The sequence below is a fragment of the Xiphophorus couchianus genome, chromosome 3, assembly GCF_001444195.1.
Source record: "Xiphophorus couchianus chromosome 3, X_couchianus-1.0, whole genome shotgun sequence".
NCBI classification, from domain to species: domain Eukaryota; kingdom Metazoa; phylum Chordata; class Actinopteri; order Cyprinodontiformes; family Poeciliidae; genus Xiphophorus; species Xiphophorus couchianus.
In genome coordinates this window covers 17,134,103-17,157,392 of record NC_040230.1, presented here as the reverse complement: position 1 = coordinate 17,157,392, position 23,290 = coordinate 17,134,103, and the positions used below count along the sequence as shown (strand labels likewise).

Here is a 23,290-nt window from a genome sequence, read left to right as displayed (position 1 = left end):
AAGTCCTCTTTGCTTTCACTTGTGCAGGAAGCCGGAGCGAAGCAGAATGCCAAGCAGCACAGAGAAGCACAGCTGCTTGGCCATGTGCAAAAAAAACTGCTAAATAGCACAGTTTGCAGAGTTAGTTTTGCATGCCTGTTTAGGACTTTGGCTTTAATAGCAGTGTCAGTACATATTTCATTAAAAAACCTTAATCAAATGCTTCTTACTCTGAGTAATGTGCAGGGAAAGAATCGGATACGATGGCAGTAATTTTTCTCATGGGAGGCTAATCAATGAGAACTTTGTAAAGGATTTCTTAACGGGTGGAGCCAGTTTTGTTTTACTTCTCATTAGCAAACTGGTCTCACTTCCTATCTGGAATCTCAATTCTTTTTCTTCTTCTTTTTTTTAATCAGATTTAAAACTATACATATTCCGCACATATTCCAAGTGAACTTACAACAAGACGTCCAGGGCAAACTCAGGCCGGAGTAAAAATGTGACATTCACATAAAACTGGAAAGCCAAGCATGCTACATGGGCTTTAGTTGCGCCCCACATAGTTGTAAGACAATATTTTCCAAACCACAAAGCTTAATCAACTACATCCTATTTTACTCTCGTAAGGGCGAGGCTTCAGCATAAGCAAATGACAAATGTTGTTATAAAACTCAAACTCTGTCATGCGTATCGTCAAGGACTGAATCGTAGCGTCTTCTGTTGTCGTTGCCGCTTCCCTTCTCAGATCCCAGATACCTATTTGTCCAGATGCTGGAAAGAAAAACAATGGGCTGTTTAGCAGCTTCCTGTTTTCAGGCAGTGCAACCAGGGAGGAATTACAGTAGCATCCAGCAGAATAATATGGATTTATCATCCGTTCAAGTTTGTGTATTTTCTTTACTAATATATACACTTTTAGTTTTTATTCAGAAATTAATTAGATAAATTACATTCTTAAATGTGTTTATAGTTCAAGAATTGATTTTACATTTATTATTATTATATTTTAATTTATTTCATTAATTTACATTTCACTAAATATATACATGTTTGTAATTAAATTTAGTTTTATTTATTTATTATTTTGTGATTCAAATTTTTATTTCCTTCATATTTAACTCATCGGCAGTGTTGCTCCTGCTATATAAAAAATAGTTTTTTATTTAAAAGTGTGTTGGCATGTATGATAGGGTGTCTGTTTGTTGGTTGGGCATGTGTATATTTCTGTTGAAAATGTGGTTTTAATTTAGATGGGGATTTACTTGGATTGGAGGTTTGCTGTTATTAATCTGTAGAGCTCTTTCCATTGATGTGTGTATGAGAAGTAATATATAAATAAAATTGCATTGATTGCAATGCAGCGGGTTGCATTTATGCCGTGCATAAATTGTTGCATTAGTAACAATCTGACACTGGTTGCCGTTGGTTGCTGGATCAGATATGACTCCTGTTTCTACACATTTGGGAATAGAAGAGGTCACTCCACCGAGGTCATGGTCTGCAGTGTTGATAAAGATTATGTTCGCCTTTCATAAATGAATTTAGTCGATTCCTTCAACAATATACGTACATAATGGATTCAGTGTCTACTCCAGTTTTATCAAATTGCTTTCAAAACCATATCCCTGTCCTATACATCATTGAATCCAATTTAATTAAAGCCAAACATATGCTTGAAAACTCATTGGCTAAATCATAAAAAATGCTCTGGACGCTGAAATTGCCCCTATTATTTTTCTCAACAGTGACAGATATGGTGCCCTAACCAGAGTTTCTTCTACAATACACTGCTCCATCACAGTTTAACTACGTTCAGAAAGCTGCTTTAATTTGATCTAAAGCAGAAGAAAGCTTTATTAGTTTCTAATCCCATATCTGCCTCCACAGCTGACGGTTTCACTGCGCACTGCTGTTAATAGTTTCATCTATAGCAGATAGCTGAAGTGTAAAGCTAGTGTTAGCATTTGTACACTATTGTGATATAATCTTTATTGTGATATAATCCTTTGACAGTTAATCTTGTTCATAATTCAGTGCTGCTCATGTTAATTGTGTGCAAAGAAAACCTACAGAACTTGTTCCACTTAGTAATATCTGTACTTTGCTCTGAATGTCGTAATTGACTGGTGCTTCAGCAGCTCTCTGTCCACCTCTCCTTCAAATTATAGACAAACAGGAAGCTGAGACAGACAGAACCTTCTTACACTTTAAACATTATTATAAGTGGTAAAAAAAACCCTACTCTTTTGATCAACCACACACAATGTTCACTTCCTATAATGCAGTTTTGAAGACATGAAGACATAAATAGACCCCTACAGGGAATGAAATCGTAATAGTGGAAGCTGGGTTTTTTAAGACAGCTGAATAATTATCATTTAAAAATATGCTTGATCAGAACACAGATCCAATGCTTAGCATCAGGTTAGGACATTCTAAAATACAGTTGTCTATTGTTTCTTTACCCAAATAAGATAAAAGAAAACCCTGTCTGTCCTGTGACATGTTTTTGATGTTATATTTAGAAAAAGCATAACGTGGGCCCAGTTCTTTGTTGTTGCTGTGGGAAGTTTTGACAGAGGCCTCCTACCTCCATTGCTACTTGCAGTGCAAACCAAAAGAGGAAGGGGTTTGACTAGGAAGCTGAGTATGAAGGAAATGAGCTTCACTTAAAGTGACATGTAATTTCCTGGCTGCTTGCTTGACGTTAGCAGGCAAGAGGCGATTGAGTTAAACGCCTGAGTTTGGTTGAGGAGTGATGTGCAGCAGCCGAGCTGCCTGCTGTTGTCCGCTCTGAAGGTTTCACCAGAGACTGGGTTCGCTGGAACCTGGCACCCTGCTCAGACTCAAACAATGAGAGATGGACTGGCACCCAAATCAATGCCAGTTGGTAAGGCTAATTTAACACTAGTGGAGTATTTGAGAGTTTTATTAGATGCCAAAGAAAAGTACATCTGTCTTACTGCATGCATGTTAGATCAAAAGTTGTTTTATGGTAGTGTTCTAGCAAAGATTATATACTGCATATGTCTGCCAGATAAGGGAAATACCAGATGAGTTGTTGCTCCTCGTGTCGTGTTCCATGTGTTATTTATGAACAGTGAGTAAGTAAGTCCAAAGCGAGTCATCTTCCTTCTCACAGCCTGCTTTTGAGAAGCTTCTGTGTCCCAAATCAGCAACGGTGGTGGCTGGTATGCTCATCCAATCAACATGTTCGGGTTGTTCTGCTGCTGCACATTCTGTTGTATAGTTTCACTTTGAAATGCAGAGCAGTTCTCCTTAATTCATCGGGGCTCATTAACCTTTAGCTTAATATGGAGGCGTTTTTGAATGTTAAGAGTTAAGCTGTTTGCAAGAAGACCTACTTTGTCGGATGTGAATTTAAGCAACTGTTGTATGAAGGGATGATTGGCAGGATATGTTGCACTGCAGAGACTGATTGAAACCACGATAACAGGCGTCTGTAAACATCCTTGACTTACATGACTTTCAAAGGACCTAGAAACATAGAAGTCATCTCAACAAGATGTCCATCTTGAAAAAGTAGCAACAGAGACTTCTGAGTTTTACTTTGTGCTGTGACAGATGTGGACTTTGAAAGACAGGGATGATTTTGTTTGTCCTTTTGTAAAAGGAAAGAATTGCCTCATGCAATCCTCTGTTCATGTCACATTTCTTTGCAACATCCTGTTTCAAAAACAGGTCAAAAGGTTTAGTCACTGCCATCTTTTCGGCCGCAGGTTGTCAAACGCTAATGCTCAGACTAGTCATAGCATTCTCAGACTTGTGTGGTGTCTCTGAATGTATTGTTAACTTGCTCTCTGCATGTGCATGTGTTGTTTCTTTCCTGCAGAAAGATGTAAGCTACTTGCAGCAGTGGCTTGAGGCATTCGTGGCATCCTTTGAGCGGCTCATCGATGTACAGTCTCTGGAGCCTCGGAGGTAGGTAGTAACAGTTGAAAATCTTAAACTACGTTGCTGCTGATTTGCATTCCCACAAGGCAGGTGCATTGACGTGTTTATGTTGCACAGTGCCATCCCAGTGCACGTTTCTCCCTCTCCTCACTTTGTCCTGTGCTGCCTTTCTTCCAGGCTGGAGGAGAGCAGCTCAGAAGTGCCTCTGCTCCCCAGGGAGGTCCTGGTGTTCCTCAGCACCCAGCTATGGCACAGCGCGTTCCACCTCTCCAGCGCCACTGAGCACAACGGCAACACGCCACACCCGCTGCTCCTTATAAAGTTCTTTATCATTGTTTGCAGGTGAGACCTCTAATCCTTCTGTGCATATTTCATAGCTGCTGGGGTCATCTCAGAGTTGCTTGACAACTTTTGTTGTCTAAGTGACCAAAACGCAAAACAACATGAAATATTTGAAAGTAATTGGTTAGAAATTTCAGATTTAACTATTGTTCATGGTAGTATTATAAATCCTTAAACAGTACAGTAAAAATGCCTATGATACAAATGCTGATTGACTTCTCTAATTTGCTTTCTATATGCTTAAATATATGCATACATTCCTACTAATATTTGGTAAAAGATTCATTTACAAGTTACATTTCAATCATGCACTTTTTGTAGTCATCAGAAACGTTTTTTTTAATAATTCAGCTTGACATAGATCAGCTCCTTTAGACAGACTGTTAAAGCTCATTTAAATCCGTTGATGTCCTACACAGACTAGACTTTTAACCATAGTCTGAACATTTTTAGTATGGCTGCAACCTTGGATTTCCACAACCCTAATGTTAACCCATTTTATCCATTTCAAAATCTAATGCGATGAGTGTTAGATGTGTGATTGTTGTTCTGTTGGAGCACTTGGGTGTGTTCAAGTGTTGAATTCTCAGCTGCTTAAGGTGAATCCGAAGAATTAAGTCCTTCCAAAGAGTTAGTCCTACTTCTTTTAATTCTATTCACTTTATGGAAAGCATCGGCACCAATATCAGCAAAACAGCCCCACAAAGGGTTATCAATATTTTCTACATGCCAGTTAAGCTATTAGTTAAGATTTCTAAAAACAGCACTCATTTTTGCCTTCTTCTAGGAACATGGAGAACATCGATCCTGAAAAGACACCCAGCTTTGTTTTTGAAACTATCAAGCTTTTAAATTTCTGTTTGGAGCAGGTAAGATCCTTTGAAACAAAAGAAATAAGTGGTTGATTTATGACTTGCATACCAGGCATGCTCAGCATATACAGCCTGCAAATCCCAGAAAAGTCAATGCAAAGCGAGAATAAACTCTGAGTGAATTCACCATATCTGTAGCTTGTGGCATCCTCTCCCTGAAGTGACAAATCTAGTTTAGACTGAAAGACAAGTGGGTGTGTGTTTGACCTTCTATTCAAAGGACTGGAATTGTTGCACATTGAAAGACTTACAACAGGTGTATCTGAGAACTGAGGCTGAATGGAAAATGAATGCTTGTCCACAAACCTTTTGTTTGTACAGCTAAAGAAGGGACAAGGAGAGAAGTCATCGCTGGAGCAGGTGGTGCAGTATGGACTGGTGCTCTGCGAGAGTCTGTTTGACCCTTATCAGACGTGGAGGAGACGTCTGGCAGGGTGAGTGTGTGCTGTCTTACCCTTCAGAGTGTGTGACTGCGTGGGAGGTGAGACTCCGTCATACAAAGTCTCAAAGATTATCATGTGAATACAATGTGTTGCCCAACCCTCTGCGATGTGTAACACCTCAACTTGTGGCTCCCTACGCCTTGAAAACAAACCAAACTCTGCACCAGCAGCATTAGTGGAAATCGCATGTTGATTCTTAGGCGTGATAGGATGACGATGACTCAAGGCTTTGTGTTTTGCAGGGAGGAGGTGAGTTTGCTGGAGAGGAACAAGTACAAGTTCTCCCCACTGGCCTTGCCGGAAGAGTTGCCTCCTCTGTTTCATGGTGAGACACTACCAGCATCTCTGATCTTTGTCAGGCCTCACAAATCTCAACAGTCAAAATGTTTTTACTCAAATGCTTACATTTCTTGTTACATCTAACATTAGAAAAAACATCCTGATGTTTTATAAACAGTATTAAGCCCATTCCGATCTGGTCCAACCTGTTATTATTCAGTTAAGGTTAAAACTCTGTTGTTCTCCATCTACTTACCAGGTTTGTCATTACATAATTCCATTTGATTAGCAAGTGCTGATCTGTAAGCCATGTGGGAAAGCTCATTTTGGGCCAGTTTAAGTATGTACAAGTCTTTAAGAGGATTATGCTGTAATGGCAGGCTTTGATTGGAAATGTTAAGGGCCACTTATGTAATGTTTAACCAATTAAGGGGGTTTACTTTTTGAGAAAGAAGTCGCAGCAGGAACATTTTTACGAAAGAAAAGGAAAACCAATAGTCTTAGGGGTCAAGCCGGGGTTCCTCTAAAGTTTTATTACAGGGATGGAGATTGCTGAAGTGAACTAGTGGCAGATACTCAAAAGTGATGCAAAACGTATGCAGCAGAGGTGACCACTGCTTAGTAGTACCACTGGAGGGGGCTTTCTTGATTGGAAACCCAAAAATCCGGATCTTTTTCTCATTATAACAACACCTTTTTTTGCTATGAATGTTGTAACAGTCAGATGACTCAAAGTTTGCTATTTTTAGCATTAGTAAGGTGATTAAGATAAATTTCTAATATAATATTTTAAACTGTACGTCAGGTAATAATTTTGTCTTTGTTTTAAAGTAGTCCACAACGTGTCACATGGTGTGATGTTGCCTCTGCTTCTAATATAAACGGTCAATGACCACTTATTGCATGAGAACCAGAAAAATACTTTGAATAAGTTCTCAAAGAGAAGTTATGCTCACCTGAAAGACAAAACCGAAAACAAAACCATGTAGATCAGATATAGGACAAAATATTTTGATAAGCTCTGCTCAAGTGTTGATACTATTGTAATATTTTTTTCTATTATTGAGTTTATTAATGACTCAGCCAAAAGGCATAAATCTTAAACCAAGTCAGTCTCTGACTTTTTCTGCATCCATCTATCCATCCATCCATTTTCTAACACCCTTGTCCCTTAGTGGGGTGGGAAAGCTGCTGGTGCTTATCTCCAGCTAACGTTCTGGGCGAGAGGCGGGGTCACCCTGGACAGACTTTTTCTGCATATTTAATTTTATTATTTGCAACTTTCAGTGTCTCTTTTTTTTCTCAGTTACCATAAAAACCTATTTAGGTCACTTTGTCATTAAAAACATTAACCACATTGTTGTGCATGTGTGGAGCATTTTTAGCTAAATTTGACATTTTAGATGAAAGAGGTGAATCATGTCCTTAATAGCTAAAAGTGTTTTTGTACAGTCACTGAATGGTAATATCTTATCTTCTATCTCACTAATATTTACTTTGAATATTTCATTCTGTAATTGAATATTTTGGTGTTTTTGAAATAAAGTCAGTTGAAATGTATGCATGTTTATTTTCCTGTGTTCGTTTTTCTGCCTCGTCTTAAATGCACTGTGTTGATTTCTTTTCCTTATCCAGAGAGTCTCCAGGATAGTGAAAATATCCCAGAGCTCCTTATACTCAGACTGGTTCATCTCCAAGGTGCTGTCATCAGTGGGGGAAAGGTCAGCAACTAATCTGTCTTATTTACTTAGTTTTAAAAAAGCGGAGGGGTTGCAAACTTCATCTAATTTCCTTTTTTTATTTTAATTTTTTTTCTAGAAAAATGGCCTCCTTTCCGTCAGCCCTCAGTCTGTTGAGGACCTGTTCTCCGTCCTGCGGGTGTGGTGCTGCCGGATCTCTGCCGAATCTAAAGACACAAAGCTCCCACGGCTGACTCTGCAGTGCCTGACAGCGATGATCCACCTCCTGCATTCCAGCAGTCCCGTGGAGCGGCAGGTGGAGATCAAGACGATACTGGAGAGTTACTTCCAACTCCTCAACTGGAACCGTCCGCTCAGCATTGACCAGGAAGACAGGCAGAGCTGGGAAGAGAGCCTGATATCACTCCAGAGCCAAATGCTAAGTAAGAGCAACACTTCTGCAGATTTATGTGCCATACAGTATCCCAAGTGCGGGTGGATCTCAATCACTTTGATCAAAAACTTTGATTTCAGTATTTTAAATTAAACACTCACACTGACTCATTACACACAGAGTAAAATATTTCAGGATTTTAGTTGTGGTCATTTAGATGATTATAACTTAATACCAAAAACTATATTTCTCACAAAATTACAATACTAGGTAAAACAACTGAGAAAATATTTTTCGATTTGGCTCTAGTCTAGCAGACAGTCATCGTCTAAGCCAGTGGTTCTCAAACTTTTTTCAGTGATGTACCCCCTTAAAAATATATTTTTAGTCAAGTACCCCCTGACACGAGCAAGACATTTTTGGAATAAAAAAGAGGTACAGTGCTGTAAAATCACTGTCTGATTTATTAAAGCCAAACAACTTATATCAGTGAACCTGACAAATACATCCATATTGCAAACATTGCATGGTTAAACAAAAAAGAAAAACAGAAGACGGTGACCACCAGGAAGGTATAAAACCAGTCAAAACTGAAATATGCAAAACGCTGCTAATTTATATTGGTCTCTGTAATGGTACAAAATTAAATATATACATAAATAATCAGTGTTGTATAAAGTACTGAAATCTCAGAGTCAAGTAAAAGTATAAGTACCTCTCCAAAATATGACTTTGGTAAAAGTCCAAGTCACTGACTGAAATGTTACTTGAGTTAAAGTCTTAAAGTATCTGAAACCTATTGTACTTAAGTATGGAAATTACTGTAAAAATGGATGTACTCAAGTAATGTAATGAAAAGTACAAGTAAAAAGTAAAACAAAGCAAATGCAGTTTGAATGACATTTTTTATATTTTGGTAAACTTGTCAAATACACTTAAAATAATGTACCCAACCAAGTGCAGGCAAAATTAAACCTGCTAATAGATATACCTGCAGGCATCATTTAGTTAAGAAAATTAGGTGCTTTACCTATAGCACAAGGTTAACTTAACCTGCTTTACAACTGAACCAGCTTCTTAGTAAACCCTCCAGGACAGAAAATACAAAGTTTTTGTAAGCCTTAAGTTTTCCCTTCAAGTAAGGTCAGTGCTGAAAATGAGAAAAATAAATAGTACAGAAAATGCGGCCAACATGAAGAAAAAGAGCTGTTACGATTACTCTACTTCACAAATCAGTGAATCAGTCGATGCTACAGTCAGTAGGTGGTGCACACAACTGGTCATTATGCAAAAGAAAAAAAGAATTGGGAGGGAAATGCAGCTTATTGGCATCTGTAAACCTGGTTTTGAACTTGCATGCCTTTCCTATATTCATTAAATTTAGTCTAAATTGCTATCGCTATGGCTTCTGTTCCCCTTGAACAGAGGAGTCTAGGTAGCCTGATACAGTCAACATTAGGCCTAAGCTAAATACACCACATGTGGAACTGAAACAATGCCAAACAAAGTTCATTTATGCTCAACGTTTCACAATACAGTAGTGTCTAGTGACCAAGCTATAGTTACTGAAACAGGAGGATTATAACCATTTCATAAGTTACCTTGATGTGTTTCTTCAAGTTGGACGGGGAGTTTTTGTAAGATAGAATTTCCACATCTTCGGGCAGGAATAACATACACTGCATGCGGTACGACGAATCTTTAACACCCACGAAAGAGTATATTGTGTTTAAATAAGGCCACGGGCTCTCATCACCAGCTGGTGGTTCCCCTGGAGCCGTGTCCGACGTAGTTGCAGTCGTTGTGGTCTCCGTCTCCTCCTCCATGTGGCTGCTGCTGATTGCGAGACTTGCTTTGTGTTTAATGGGAGAAGCGAAACAGGTGTATCCTATTGGTGGTGATGAACAAGCCCAGGCAAGTAGGCTACAGACTTTGTTCGGTAGCCTGCTTGCTACTTGCTAATCAGTAGGTGGGGTCAAAACACTTTGTTTCTCTCTCTCGCTTTTTTGTAACGAGTAACTAAACCACACACTGAAAATGTATCGGAGTAAAAGTACGCAATTAAGTTCGGAAATATAGTGAAGTAAAAGTGAAAGTCATAAAAAATTTTCATACTCGAGGAAAGTATGAAGTACTCCAAAATATACTTAAGTAAAGTAGTGAAGTGTTTTTACTTCGTTACTATACAACACTGTAAATAATAATTCAGTGCATGAACACACATTTATATTTTATCGAACTTTTTACAAACTAATTTTTCCCAAGACTTATTATGAGGAGCCTACTGATTTTTTAAAGATATTTTGAAAAGCTTCACATACCCCCTGCAGTACCTCCACGTACCCCCAAGGGTACGCGTACCCCCATTTGAGAACCACTGGTCTAAGCCATGCAAGGTCGTCGCTATATAGGATGGCTGTTAAAGTGGTGCATTCAAGTATATTAATGGCAACGTTTTTGGAGGGGATAAAAACATAATACAAAAGGATCACAAACCAGAGAAATAACCAAATTTTGCAACCACAAGGTATGAACTTTGGCTGGAGTCTGAGCTTCAAGAGCCACCACACACACAGATGTACTGGAAATGGACTGCAACTGTTGCATTTCTTAACTTCAGGATTGTTAAGCCTCTCCTGAACCAAATACAGTATCAGAATTAGCAATGTCCTAACTACCTGGATTACAAACGTCTTATGATCCAGTAATCATGTTTTGTGTGTTTTGGTCTGTCTTAAACTTCCAGTAGGTCATGGGTGAGGTTTTCTGGAGGTTTGCTGTTTAAAAACCTCCACTGTAACACATGCATGTTACCAACTTTGCAGTTACAGTGTAGTTGGTAACTTGATGTGACCCTCTGGCTTTCCATAGATAGATTGTTTTGCCAACTGTGTAGTAATCTTGATTGTATTTATAACAGGATCGAATAGGAACATATTCTTGTTTGCTCAGGGACCTTGACAGAGTTTGCTGTGAATTCATGCTATATAAATAAACCGAACTAAAATAAATCCTTGAAATATGTCACTCTATTTACTGTGTTTATATGTGGGTTTAGCTTTTTGAATTACCGAGATGAGTTAACTTTTTAATGGTATTCTAATTTATTGAGATATTTGCACAAGAGGTCAAAAATCAACATTTTTAATTATTTATTTTAGCTGCTGTTCCTGAGATCCTGCAGTGCGCCGACAGACCCGTCCTGCAGGCCGTCTTCCTCAACAACAACTGCTTTGAGCACATCCTCAGACTGATTCAGAACAGCAAGGTGCGACTTGCTGCCCATCTGTGTCATTCCGTCACCATTCTTATTATATCATGTTCATTTCCTCTTTCAATGATACTGCTGCTTTAACTTCTGTCTGTAGTTTTTTGAAATGTCACAAGCGTTTACTTGCATTGCCAGTCTTCAGCCTCTCTCAGATGATTTTGTTTTTGGGTCTAATTGTCAATCTCTTGTGTGTTTGCTGCATGCATTTTTTTTGTTTGTTTTTGCGCCCTGAAGCTCTTTCAGAGCAGCAGGTGTGGGCCGGAGCGTGAGGTTGTGTGTGACCTCACCACACATTTACTCACAGATGTCAAAGTGGACCAGGTACTCCCTGCTTCTCCTGTGTGTGCTTAGTGTTGCTCTTGGTCTCGTCAGCAGGAAACTCAACCTCTCTCTGTGCTATTTAAACAGGAAGTTATAGGCAGGAAGTCAGGCTTATATTCATTTGTAAATAAAACAGGTCTGGCTAGATATGATAACTGCCATCAGGTTGACTCTTATTTATGTATCTTATCTGTAGCTTTGATTGAATTTATTGACATATATCAAAACAGTTATTGGCTGAATTCCCTGCTGCCAGCATGGGCCTAAAAGGGCATGTTGTGCTCATATTTGTGCATGAAATGGATGGTGTTTAATTAAATGTATTCCCATGTTTCTCTTCTACCTCCTGCTTTCACATGTGACTGCTGTGGGTTGTGTAAAAAGGCCTGGCTCATGTCCTGGAGCTTGATGTTGACTAATTTCCAGCGGTAGCTTGGGATTGCTTCATTTCTTTTTGTTCTTTTTCTTTTCTTCTTTTTTTGATGGTTGGTTTGAACTTTTGGGGCGTTTTTGCATGCCAGGGCCTGTCTTTATCAAAGAGGTGATTGTGTGGCAGCTGGTACAGATGATGCCCTCATTTTTATTTAGTCTGCTGCAATAATTGTGGTTTACTTCTCTTACTTAACAGATTATCAGGCTGAACAATATTATTGGTGAAAGATATTACTAAATTAACTTTTGGTGACGTGTTTGTTGGATGCTGTACATTTTGAGCTCTCTTTATTTTCATGTAGGTGTTGGAGAAAGGAGCAGACAGTATCACGGTCCATGCCTTGGGGGTCCTTACAGCTATAATGAGCAACTCACCTTCTGCTAAGGTGAACCCTCCTAATGATTTCAAAGAATCAATTTATATATAAAGTTTCTGTCTGTTCATACATGCTTGTTTTGTTTCCTAACAGTAATGGAAGTGTGCCAGATAATTGTCTCTGTTGAGCAGTTTTTCTTCTCCCTAACCTATTTCTGTCTCTTGTGCACTCAGGAGGTTTTCAAGGAGAGGATCGGCTACTCCCAGCTGTTTGATGTGCTGAAGAGTCAAGGTCAACCCACCAAGCGGCTGCTGCAGGAGCTGATGAACATGGTGAAGTCTACATAAATTCTTGTAGCACAGAGTCGTGATTTTTTTATTGTTTTTTTTTTTTTGCCCCTATATTGATCCGAGTCATTTAAGATTAGACTTTTTGTGATTCTGAGTCATGATCTGCTACTATACTAATGTTAATACAATAAATGCCATTTGTCTTTTAAAAACTCAGTAGATTTAATATGCAATAAAAAAAGTCTTTGTATAACATGATCTACATTAGTCTGATTGTATTTCATTGTAACTCGCTCTGGATGCAGCAGCGGTGATGCAGTTTTTCTTGCAAACGAAAGATAAATTGTCCCAGTTGGAGTTTCTGCAGGAATTCATAAAAATGCTGATCATATATGGGTTTAACTTTGTTTCAAAATTCAGTAATGTTCTGAGCTAACACCCAAATTATGCATTGTTTATTTTATTTATTCTAGATATATAGCTGTCTTAATCTTCAATACATGCATGGTCCTTCTGGCAACAGTTGCACGTGAAAAGATTGCCTGACTTGCTAATGTAACATTAGCATGTTCCCTCTCGGTTTTGATATTACTCATTGATCATTCGATTTGGAAACCATTTCAGTGCATATGTAGGTAATCATGTGACAACAAAACTTACAAAGCAGCTCATATCCTGTTTAATAAACTGGGGACTTGCTTTGAATCTCGTAGTTTCTGTTGAATGTTTCTCTCTGTACACTGAGAGCTGTCTGAGCAAGTTGTGCATACCAGGTCATGTATAGGCCTTTATATAAGGTGAAAGAAAACTTTTAAGAAAAACTCACATCTGTTAAATTGACAATATAATCTGCATCTCATATAATACAGCTGTATAAGCCATCTATCCGTTTCTATAAGTACTTTATAGATGCGTGGGACTTTGTGAATTTCTCCAGCTGTTATTGAGTAACAGTCAGGGTTCACCACAAGAAAGGCCAAATGAATCACTGAGTTTAGGATGACGTAAATTCATTGAAATCAGACAACTGACATGTATCTGGAGTTGATCTTAGTCACAGACTCCTATATTGATCATTTGAAAAGAGCCTGATCAGATTCGTATGTGGTTTTGATCTTTGACTGCTTTACTCTGTCTGTGTTTGACCTTCTGTTTTTGTCTTCACCTCAGGCAGTGGAGGGCGAGCACGTCCACGCTCATCATCTTGGCATTAACAACGACCAGCCCTTGCTGCTGCTCCTGCAGTGGCTGCCTGACCTGTCGGGTCAGAGGGACCTCCAGCTGCTGGTGGCCCAGTGGCTGGCGGCCGTGTCCGGAGGCTCCAGGTCGTGCCGCACCGTGGCTGTGGAGGCTGGCATGGTGGGCGCATTACTGCAGGTGCTCTCGCAGCCCCAGAGTCTGGACAGACAGTGTGCAGACGCCCTGCTGGGCCTCTTGCAGGACTTGGGTTCTCTCTGTATGAGACCAGAGGAGCTGAAGAGCCTCCTTAGACTCCTCAGGATGGATCAGGACAGCGGTGCAGTGGGAGGGAGGATACACCCTTATTGCACCCGCATGATATGTGTGCTTTCAGCCATGGCAGCCAGAGAGGGCCGGGACAGCGCTCTGCAATATTTTGATCTCACACCGCCTATGGCAGGGATTATGGTCCCGACAGTCCAGCGCTGGCCAGGGAGTGGGTTTGCATTTCATGCTTGGCTCTGCCTCAACATGGACTTCCCATCTTATCACTCCGAGTTCTTTAATAACAATAAACATCCTTCTAACACTGACAAGGGGTCTCAATATGACATGGGAAAAGGGCCACGCAGAAAGCAACTCTATAGGTAAAGAGGACGTTGCTTTGAGGTAAATGTGATGTTGTATGTTTTTGTCTAACGCATTTCTTCTTGTGTAAAGTTTCTTCACAGCAAGTGGAACTGGGCTAGAGGCATTTTTCACCATGGAGGGTGTGCTGGTAGTAGCTGTTTGCACTAAGAAGGACTACATGGCCGTTGCTCTGCCTGAATACCCTCTCGTTGACTCACGCTGGGTGAGCATAAACACTCATAACATAGGCGTTTGTTTTGGGCAAGTATTTGCTGTTATTCAGCAAAGTTTAGAAGAGATTTCATTCAATGTGTCGTTTTAGTGGTACTTTTACAATCCAAGGGTCTTTTTCATACCCGTGCTGAATTTCAACTCTGACTGTGTCTGCTATACAGAGCTGTGGATGTCTACAGCTCCTCCAGAGTTGCCACAGGCATCTTAGCTGCTTCTCTGATCAATTCTCTCTGTTACCTAATCCTGCAGTTGCCTTCATTGGATCCCTTATGATCCTGTTTGTTCTCCAATAGTTTCAGAGAATAATTTGGATTGAAGCCAACAGGTGGACTACGGTTTAGTAGAAGGTTACTTGTTTCACTTCTGAAGGCAATTAGTTGCACTGGAATGTATTTAGAGGCATCAGCAAAAGAAAGGGGCCTGATTGCGATTGCTGACCATACTTGTGAGATTTTTATTCATAAAAGATTTAAAAATCCACATATTAATATTGTTCCACTTAACAATTATTCAGTGCTTTTGTTAGTCAATTGTGTAAAAAATAATAAATTACACTGAAATTTGCTTGATGTGATAAAATTTAGAGAAAAATAGCAACTTTTTCAAAGTCCTGTTGTTTTATCTTCCTCCCAGCATTCAGTGGCTGTAGTCCATATACCAGGTCGGCGACCTTTTGGTCAGAACCTGGTAACGGTCTACATCGATGGAGAGCAACAAAAAACTGCTCAGCTTCGTTTTCCATCTTTTAGTGAGGTAAGCAAAATATATTTTTCTACTCCTGGTGGACTTTAGTGAAGTGTTTCTTATATTCTAACTTTCTCTGTCATAACCTGGCCTGATGCTGCAGCCGTTTATCTACTGCGGCATCGGCTCCGCAGGCCACCGCACCACTACCACCACCACGTCGCCGAACCTTCCCTCGTCTTTCATGTCCTGCCCGTCACCAGAGTTTGCCTTCCCACCCCACGCTCCTTCCCTCCTCCGCTCCCAATCCTTCCCAGCGTCCTTTGCGGGAGGGCGGTGGGGATCTATGGCAGACTCCCCGGTGCACACCATTTCAGCAGGACTGCAGGACACAGAGTGGGGATCGCCGACATCTCTAGATGGGCTGCTGGGCACGGCCTTCATCTGCCACGAGGCTCTGCAGCCTGCCCAGGCGCGAGCGCTGCATGCTGCAGGTTCGTCACCCATATCTTAGAAGCATTGGTCATTAATCAAAACATTCATCAACTAATGTTTGCATACATGTTCTTTGTGGCCTTTAACTTTGTGCTCCCTGTCACAGGACCCAATCACGTTCCTTTATTCAAAGCGGACGGAGAGTTGTCAGACCTCAACAGCAAGCTGCTGCTGTACTACACTCCACAGGTAAACGAAGCTCAGAACAACACACACCTGTATTACACAGTCTCTACCAGATATTAATACTCATGTGTTTTGGGGGGTATTTTCAGGCTTTTAAGGGTCAGATATGTCTGGATCTGGCGCCTCATCACCAGCATGATGGCAGACTAACAGGACACAGAGTGGTCAGCTGGGACACCAAGGTTGGAAATGAATCAGTTTGTTTCTTTTTTTCAGCTTTGTTTCAAACTGAGATTTCTGTTAGTTTTCTGTTATTTCTGTGAATAATTTTAAATTATTTATTAGAAGCTCTAATCTAGATTTACATGGATTTACTTCCCTTTGTCGTAATGTTCACTCTTTTTCTCTTTTTGCTGCATCAAATGGATTTTTACGCAGATTTATTTGTCATATTAATGCAGGATGTTGTGAATGTGATGGGAGGAATCGGGGTTTTGCTGCCGCTGCTCGAGCAGGTGTGTGAAGCTGAGCAGGTTTACAACGGCGGTCAGGAGACTTCAGACTTGCTGGGACCAGAGCTCACGTCCTCCCGAGGCCCCGCCGCTTTGCTGCTGCCTCTTAACAAATCCGCAGGTCAGCTTGTCCTTCATTCGAAGGTTCTTTAGCTTTTTTCCCCTTGGTACACCATGTGGTTGCAGATCATTGCAATCTCAAAAGACATTTTATTCCAGTATCACACTGATAAAATGAGAATCATTTTGTCGGCTGAAATGACGTAAAAAAACAAAGGATCAAATACTGTTTTTAATATTATACCAATCGGTGTCACAACCGTCATATTAATTTAACACACAGGGGTTAAAAGTATGCAGAAAGAATTGAATAAAAGCATACAACCCCACTAATATTTGATTAAATTTACTTTACAAGTTGAAGGGAAATTGTATGTTTTTTTTCTGACATTGACAAACTCAAAAGCAGTTTGTCAATGTCCAGAGATGGCTGGAGATTTGACCACTCTTCCTGACTGAGTTAGTAGAAACTACTCCTATGCACTAAAGTACCACAACGGTGCATCATATGTTTAGACGTGGTGTCCACTTGGAAGACCAATTTTAGTCAAAACTTTAGCTTCCTGGCTGATGACTTGAGAAGTTTCTACATATTTCTAGATGATGTGGTTTCTTCAGTATGACATCTATGATGGTACATTTCCTGCACCAGTCCCTCCCACAGTGAAACAACCCCACAGCTTGTTGCTCCCAGCATACAGGATGGTACATTCAGCCTTGCAACCTTCCCCATTTTTCTTGAAATCTAGCTATGGTCATTCCATGTAAACACTTCCATTTTAATGTAATCAAATCAGAAGACATGACCTAAATTTAGGGTCTTTCTCCCTGAGGATAATTGGAAACTATTAATCATCAAAACAATCCTTTTATGTTTGTTTTTGGGGTAATGGCTTCTGTCTCACTGAGTGCTGGACTGCTTTGTAGATGACAACACCCTCTTTTCAGCTTTATCCAGCATCTTCATAGGATCTGTTGCTTTTGTTCTGGGGTTGATGTACATTTCACACCAAAACACAAGTCCTCATTCCTGAATGATGTGATGGCTGGTAATTCCCATGCTGTTTATACTTGCATATATGTGCTATAAAAGAATAATGTGGCCCCTTTGGGCACTTTGGTCACAAAACACACAGAGTCTAAAGCTTAATCACAGATACGCCGTTTTACTTTTTTCTACTTCATTTTACTTCCGGGAAAGACTTAACATTGTGAATTGAGTAAACTTAGGTCTGCGCACAACCACATGATGCAATAACAAACAGGAAATGATTGACAACTTTAGTTTAAAAACTCAAAGCTAAGATCTCGAAAGTGAAAAAGCGAGGGGTTGGTGTGTGCACATGAATACGTTCTACGTTACGAAAACGTTACAGAAGTAAAACATGCATAACTTAGAATTATGACTCATCTTGGCATGCGATGTCAATGACATGCTTTGTAATGCAGAAATATCATTGTGGCTTACACAGGAAACCTTAAACCCTGTTTTGCCCTATTATTTTTTCCCCAGAAGGCAGACTTGAGAGAAACAGCATTGCTGCCTTCCTGCTGATGGTGAAAAACCTGATTCGTCACCACCCCGTCAATCAGGAGAGTCTGCTGCAGTGCCACGGCCCCAGCATCATCGGTGCCATGCTCAGCAAAGTAGGTCCCCCACACAGCAACTTGTTCTAGAAACTTAAGTGCAAGAAGAGCTGATTAGCATCTGAAAGTGAACATCTGACCTTTTTCACTGTGCTGTTGCTGAATAATTGCTTTGTAATAAATGGGTCTGGTGTTGCTGAAACAGCAGTGGTCTGTCAGAATGACTGTTTGAAATGCATGTGTGGGACAATTAATGCAGACATTGTATTGTTTCACTATGAGTAAGAGATACTAACCACAGCAGTGTAAAAGAAATAGTATTTTTGGTTAAAGCTGTTAACATAAGCAGAATTTAAAATGGACTAAGACAAGACAAAATCAAGATGACAGCAGACTTCGGTGTAATATTTTTCACTCATTTTGTAAGCTTGTAATTGTGAAACATTTTCTGAAACTGCAGGTGACAAATGTGAGCTTCCTAGTTATTCAGAGTTAATTTTTGTACAAAAATGAGCTGAATGCGATGCAGAGGACTTAAAGGCAACGGTTTCTAAGTGGTGAAAAGGCTAATTTTTGTAGAGACTGGTCAATGTGCTGGGAGGGACGAGGTGTTTGTACTTTTCACAGATTTGACTCATGGATGACTCCAGTCAACCAGGCCTTGTGTCAATCCAGTTGAGATGTTCATGCAAACAGACAGGAAATGTTGAAATCCATCTTGTGAAGGTGGAGCAACTTGTATGGAAACTACTTTCTGTCTTTAGACTCATTAGGTGTTTCCACATTTGGTTGCGGAAAAGATGCACACACACATCTACCTACTTTTATTGGCGCCTCTGGTAAAGGTGTGAAAAGCAGCAAAAATATGATCAGCTTTTGCAAACGCACTATGATGTCACTCTTCAATAAACACCTCTTTGTTTGATTAGGTTAATTCAGTGGAGGTAAATAATCATTGTAAGAAATACATATTACTGGTATCCTGTTGTCAATATACATCCACTTTTGTCAACAGGGCAGCACATAATCATCTCCTGGAACATTTTGTGAGATTGAAGCACAAAGCACCTTTTGAGGTGATCCCGCTCACCTCAAAAGGTGAGCAGGATCCTTGATCTTTTGTCTTCACTGAACAGGAAAGGTTCTGGCTCCTTTCTCATGCCCAACATGCTCTCTCTAGCATTTGTATCTGGAAGCTGAGATGGTTGTGAAAGACGGTTGAGCTTGTTTTGTGAACATTTTCTTTGTTGGTTTGGCCGTATGCTTTGGATCATCACTCTGCTGAAGCAGTCACTGACATATTAATGAATGTTTTTTTGGAGAACCATATTAATTACTGCCATGCACCATACAAAGGTTCCCAGGAAAGAGAATAGGCCTACCCCATGACACATCTTCTACTTTACTTCAGTTAGAGTAGAGGCTGCTTTTCCACATATTGATCTTGTGTTTGAAGGCAAACCCAGCTGGAGTGCTTGTTCCTGAAAAGATCAATCTTATTCTCACCTGATCAAAGCGTATGGATCTAGTTAACCTCTTAACTGTCGTGCTGACACCTGTGTCCTCATGGACCCATTGACTGGCATGTCAGTGGTTTTTGGGGTGACTAAAGAGCCACTAGCATGTTTCTTTTTGTGATGGCTGGACAGGAAAGCCTTTTTGGGCATGTCCCCAAAACAAACAGTGGGCAGGTCCATGATTTCTAATGGTTGTTATGGAAACTTGTTGTCCCCAAAATGCCACATTCTGGTATGGTTTTCTCACTGAACTTTGGAAATATTTTTTCACCTGGTAAATCTTGCCTAATGTGCAAATTAGCTATGTAAGCTTACACTTGTCCAGTCTATTATTGTAACTCCAGTAGATTAAAACTTTGTAAATATTGCTCTGAATGTAGATACAGGTGAATTTTATTAATTATGAAGCTAAAATGCATCTGCTCTATTTAAATGGCTTGTTCTCTTACTCCCCTTTTTAATTTCTTAGTCTAGATTTTTTAACTTATGAAAACATTCAAATTAAAGGTTGAAATTTGTAGCATTTTTTGTTAGTAAATTTTGCGACTGCAATGTAAACATTTTTACTTCGGGTGCAGATGTACAAGTGTGTATACTTCTGAAGCACATCATTTCAGAAGATGGAGCCACTTCATCAACTTTACAATGAAATAAAATAACTTACATGCTACAGAGTTAAAATGAGGATATTTGTGAACTAATTGAGTTAAAACCTGGTATCTCTCTGTGTCTTCTGCAGGTTCCAGGCACTATGATGGACATGAACGTTCTCATGGCATGTCAGCTTCTGCTGGAGCAGGTTTTTAATGAAGGCAACAGCCCGCTGCTGCAGCAACTCTACCAGCACCTGCTATTTAACTTCCGCATCTGGACCAGAAGCCATTTTGCCGTTTGTTTGGGTAAGGCAGCAGCGGACCCCTCCTTCTTGCTGAATAAAACCTGTGAGGCTTTGCATGTATGCCAAAGCTGTCTGTGTATTGACACAACAGGAACGAGGGTTAGAGTAGGAGTCAGAGGAGCAAAAAGAGTGGATGAAGAATACTTTAAATTCTCAAGTTCAGGCTGTTGGGTCAAGATTGAGGATGCATTACTTCAATAACCTTTACATAATAACTTTATCTCAATGCGACCTTACATCATAATTTGACATTTCTAAATGTCAGCCAGAGGAATGACTGTGTGTCTTTTCTCCGTTCTGAAGCACATGTGCAATACCTGTCATCTGTGATAAACAAAAGCAAGCAGCGCATGAAGAGGAAGTACGGGGTCCAGTACCTTCTGGATACTATTCGGACATACTACAGGTGAGCAAAACACATTAAAGCACCAAATATAGCCTGTTTAAGCTCAGTTCAGTTGTGTCTTTCATCTCCATTCATAAGCCTAATATCAGAGTCTCTTCATTCATCTGTTCGGTCGCAGCGTGGAGCAGGATGGCAGCCCTCTGTCTGATGAGAAACAGACAATTCAGACGTCTCTGTTTTCGCTGCTGAAAGAGTTCCTCAAGTCTCCGACACCAGAGGAGCTTCACAGCGTCCTCGCCTACATCCTGACAGTGGGAGAGGAGCAGCAGGTAATACTGAAATGTCTTATTGCTTGTTTTCCTTCCAGCAGTTTGATATTGCAATCTTTTGACCTTTTCACTGGAGTGATTTACTCCCGGTTTCCAGCTAAACATTCATCTTTCATTTCAGCTTTTGTTTCTTTGGCTACTAGTTTGTTTTTTGTGCTTATCTTTTATTTCATACTCCTTTTTTTTTTTTTTTTTTTTTTTTACACAACTTAACCCGCGCCCATCCACATTTCTTTGTAATTTGTCAGCCACTCTCCCTGTTCGTCAGGTGGTGAAGGCCTTGGATGTGCTGTATGAGCTGCTGAGGAGCAGCCCTCCTCGGGAGCAGGTGCAGGCTGTGCTGCTGGAGTGGGGCGTGGAGCAGCTGTACTGCCTGCTGCTCACAGCGAGCTTTGGGGACGAGGCCAGAGAGAGGGTGTTCAGGGTGAGAACAGCTGATAAAAATAGCACATTAATAGCAAGAAATTGCTTTTAAGGAAAGTTGTATCTCAACAAATTAGAATAGAATTGAAAAGTTCATTTATTTCAATAAATCTGTTTAAAAAGTAATCATTATATGCAGATTGAAAAATGAAAAGGCTTCTCAAAGATTGCTGTTTACAAAAATTTGATCATATAATTGAGTGGAAGGAAAAAGTGTCATAATCCAGATATAAGCTTCAGTGGTCGAATTTCTTCTTTTAGCGTTCCGTGAAATGCTGTATTGATGTATTAAGTCATGTAAATGGACAAAGTCTAGACAAAGTAATGAGTGCAGACACTGCATAGAGCATAGACACATTATTTGTTAACCTGCATCCCTGTCAAACAAATCCTTTTTCAATTGATCTTAATTAGTAATGAATTCTGGGTTTTCCACTCTACGTGTAATAAATCTAGAAATTCCACCTCTTGAACTGAGTTACTGGATTAAATTTACTTTTTGATGACACTTAAACTTACTGAAACGCTTGTGTTGTTGCAGGTTTTGTACAAAATCCTCAAGAGTGAGAAAGTCTCAGAGCGCAACAAGCAACGAATCAAGCTAAAGGATTTTGGTTATCTCGGCCTGGTTTGCTTTCTTGAAGATATGCCTGTGTCCATGATAACTGTACGCTGTTTATATGAGCAGGTTCTTGCTACAGGTAAGACAAAAGTTTTGTTTATTAGTTTCGCAGCTTTAGGACAGATTACAAAGGCTGAGGTTCTTATTTGGAGTTGGTTCATTTGATTTTCTGTGAATTGTTTCAAGAAACATTTTGCCCTTATTGATTGTAAGTCAAGGAAATTCAGCTTTCCTTGACATACAAGGTGTGAAAAATAACTAAGCTGCCGTCTTCCTAACAGAAAAATCTTATTTGTTCAATGAAACATGGCAGTGGGTCCGTCATTCCTTGAATCTATGTTAAAATATCTGTAATGACTTATAAAAAAGGGAGAATATCAAAGCATCTATATGTGATTAAAATCTTTGTGAAAGTTGAAATTTATACCATGCAGTAACACAGGAGGCATCAACACAAAATTTATTCCACTACAATAAGTTGAGGTCCTAAACTTTAGGCCCAATGATCTGGAAGAGCCAGATGAAACTCCTGACCTTAGTTCAGAGAAATGTTGTTGAAAGCCCTGAAATGAGGAGTTCAGATAAAGAAACCCGACCTCCCACAGCTGAAGCTGATCCTGACTGACAGGAAGTTCTCTCAGTCTCTTGAGAATAGCTTATCAACGCTACACAATATATTTAGCTGCATTTATTTTACATTGGGCTCTCAGCATGTACCAAAAGCAGAAGTTCACTTTTCTCTGTAACTTGCTGTCTCAGATAAGTTGCAGTTATGAAAAATAAATATCTGGTTTAAAGGTGTTGCCTATATTTATAGAATCTTTTGACAACTACAATTGCGGATGGTTTCTATTAGTTATAGCTTTTTACTTTCTATTCTCACTGTTCCTTTAAAGTGCCTAAAAGTTACTTAGAGTATTTTTTTTAATTAAAAAATGTCTGTAAAAAGTTGACTAAAAGTGGTTTTCATCTTCTGTACCATTTATTAAAAATTGGAAATGTTCTAGAGAAATTAAGAAAAGTCTATCATTTTATTTGCTGTTCATATTATTCAAATACCTTCAATTTAATTACCGGTAATTAATTCATAAACACGTCTTACTGTTTGCTA

General features: G+C 39.7%; 1 protein-coding gene across 4 annotated transcripts in view; it reads left to right on the top strand.

Annotated features, from left to right (window-relative positions):
* The window catches only part of nbeal2 (neurobeachin-like 2), a 51,497-nt gene that overhangs the window by 6,626 nt on the left and 21,581 nt on the right, over window positions 1-23,290 (top strand). For 2 of the 4 annotated variants that reach the window (XM_028012498.1, XM_028012497.1), the window contains exons 2-25: window positions 3,836-3,924; window positions 4,075-4,239; window positions 5,027-5,108; window positions 5,433-5,545; window positions 5,797-5,879; window positions 7,469-7,554; window positions 7,652-7,955; window positions 11,068-11,174; window positions 11,412-11,498; window positions 12,233-12,316; window positions 12,481-12,579; window positions 13,708-14,363; window positions 14,437-14,569; window positions 15,214-15,333; window positions 15,428-15,758; window positions 15,866-15,948; window positions 16,035-16,127; window positions 16,347-16,518; window positions 17,971-18,104; window positions 20,301-20,460; window positions 20,763-20,865; window positions 20,984-21,134; window positions 21,403-21,558; window positions 22,099-22,258. In XM_028012498.1, the coding sequence (XP_027868299.1) occupies window positions 3,836-3,924; window positions 4,075-4,239; window positions 5,027-5,108; window positions 5,433-5,545; window positions 5,797-5,879; window positions 7,469-7,554; window positions 7,652-7,955; window positions 11,068-11,174; window positions 11,412-11,498; window positions 12,233-12,316; window positions 12,481-12,579; window positions 13,708-14,363; window positions 14,437-14,569; window positions 15,214-15,333; window positions 15,428-15,758; window positions 15,866-15,948; window positions 16,035-16,127; window positions 16,347-16,518; window positions 17,971-18,104; window positions 20,301-20,460; window positions 20,763-20,865; window positions 20,984-21,134; window positions 21,403-21,558; window positions 22,099-22,258 (3,751 nt within the window). Of the gene's footprint in view, window positions 1-2,717; window positions 2,873-3,835; window positions 3,925-4,074; window positions 4,240-5,026; window positions 5,109-5,432; window positions 5,546-5,796; window positions 5,880-7,468; window positions 7,555-7,651; window positions 7,956-11,067; window positions 11,175-11,411; window positions 11,499-12,232; window positions 12,317-12,480; window positions 12,580-13,707; window positions 14,364-14,436; window positions 14,570-15,213; window positions 15,334-15,427; window positions 15,759-15,865; window positions 15,949-16,034; window positions 16,128-16,346; window positions 16,519-17,970; window positions 18,105-20,300; window positions 20,461-20,762; window positions 20,866-20,983; window positions 21,135-21,402; window positions 21,559-22,098; window positions 22,259-23,290 lie in introns of those variants that run through there. The other 2 variants (XM_028012499.1, XM_028012500.1) reach the window with 2 other exon arrangements.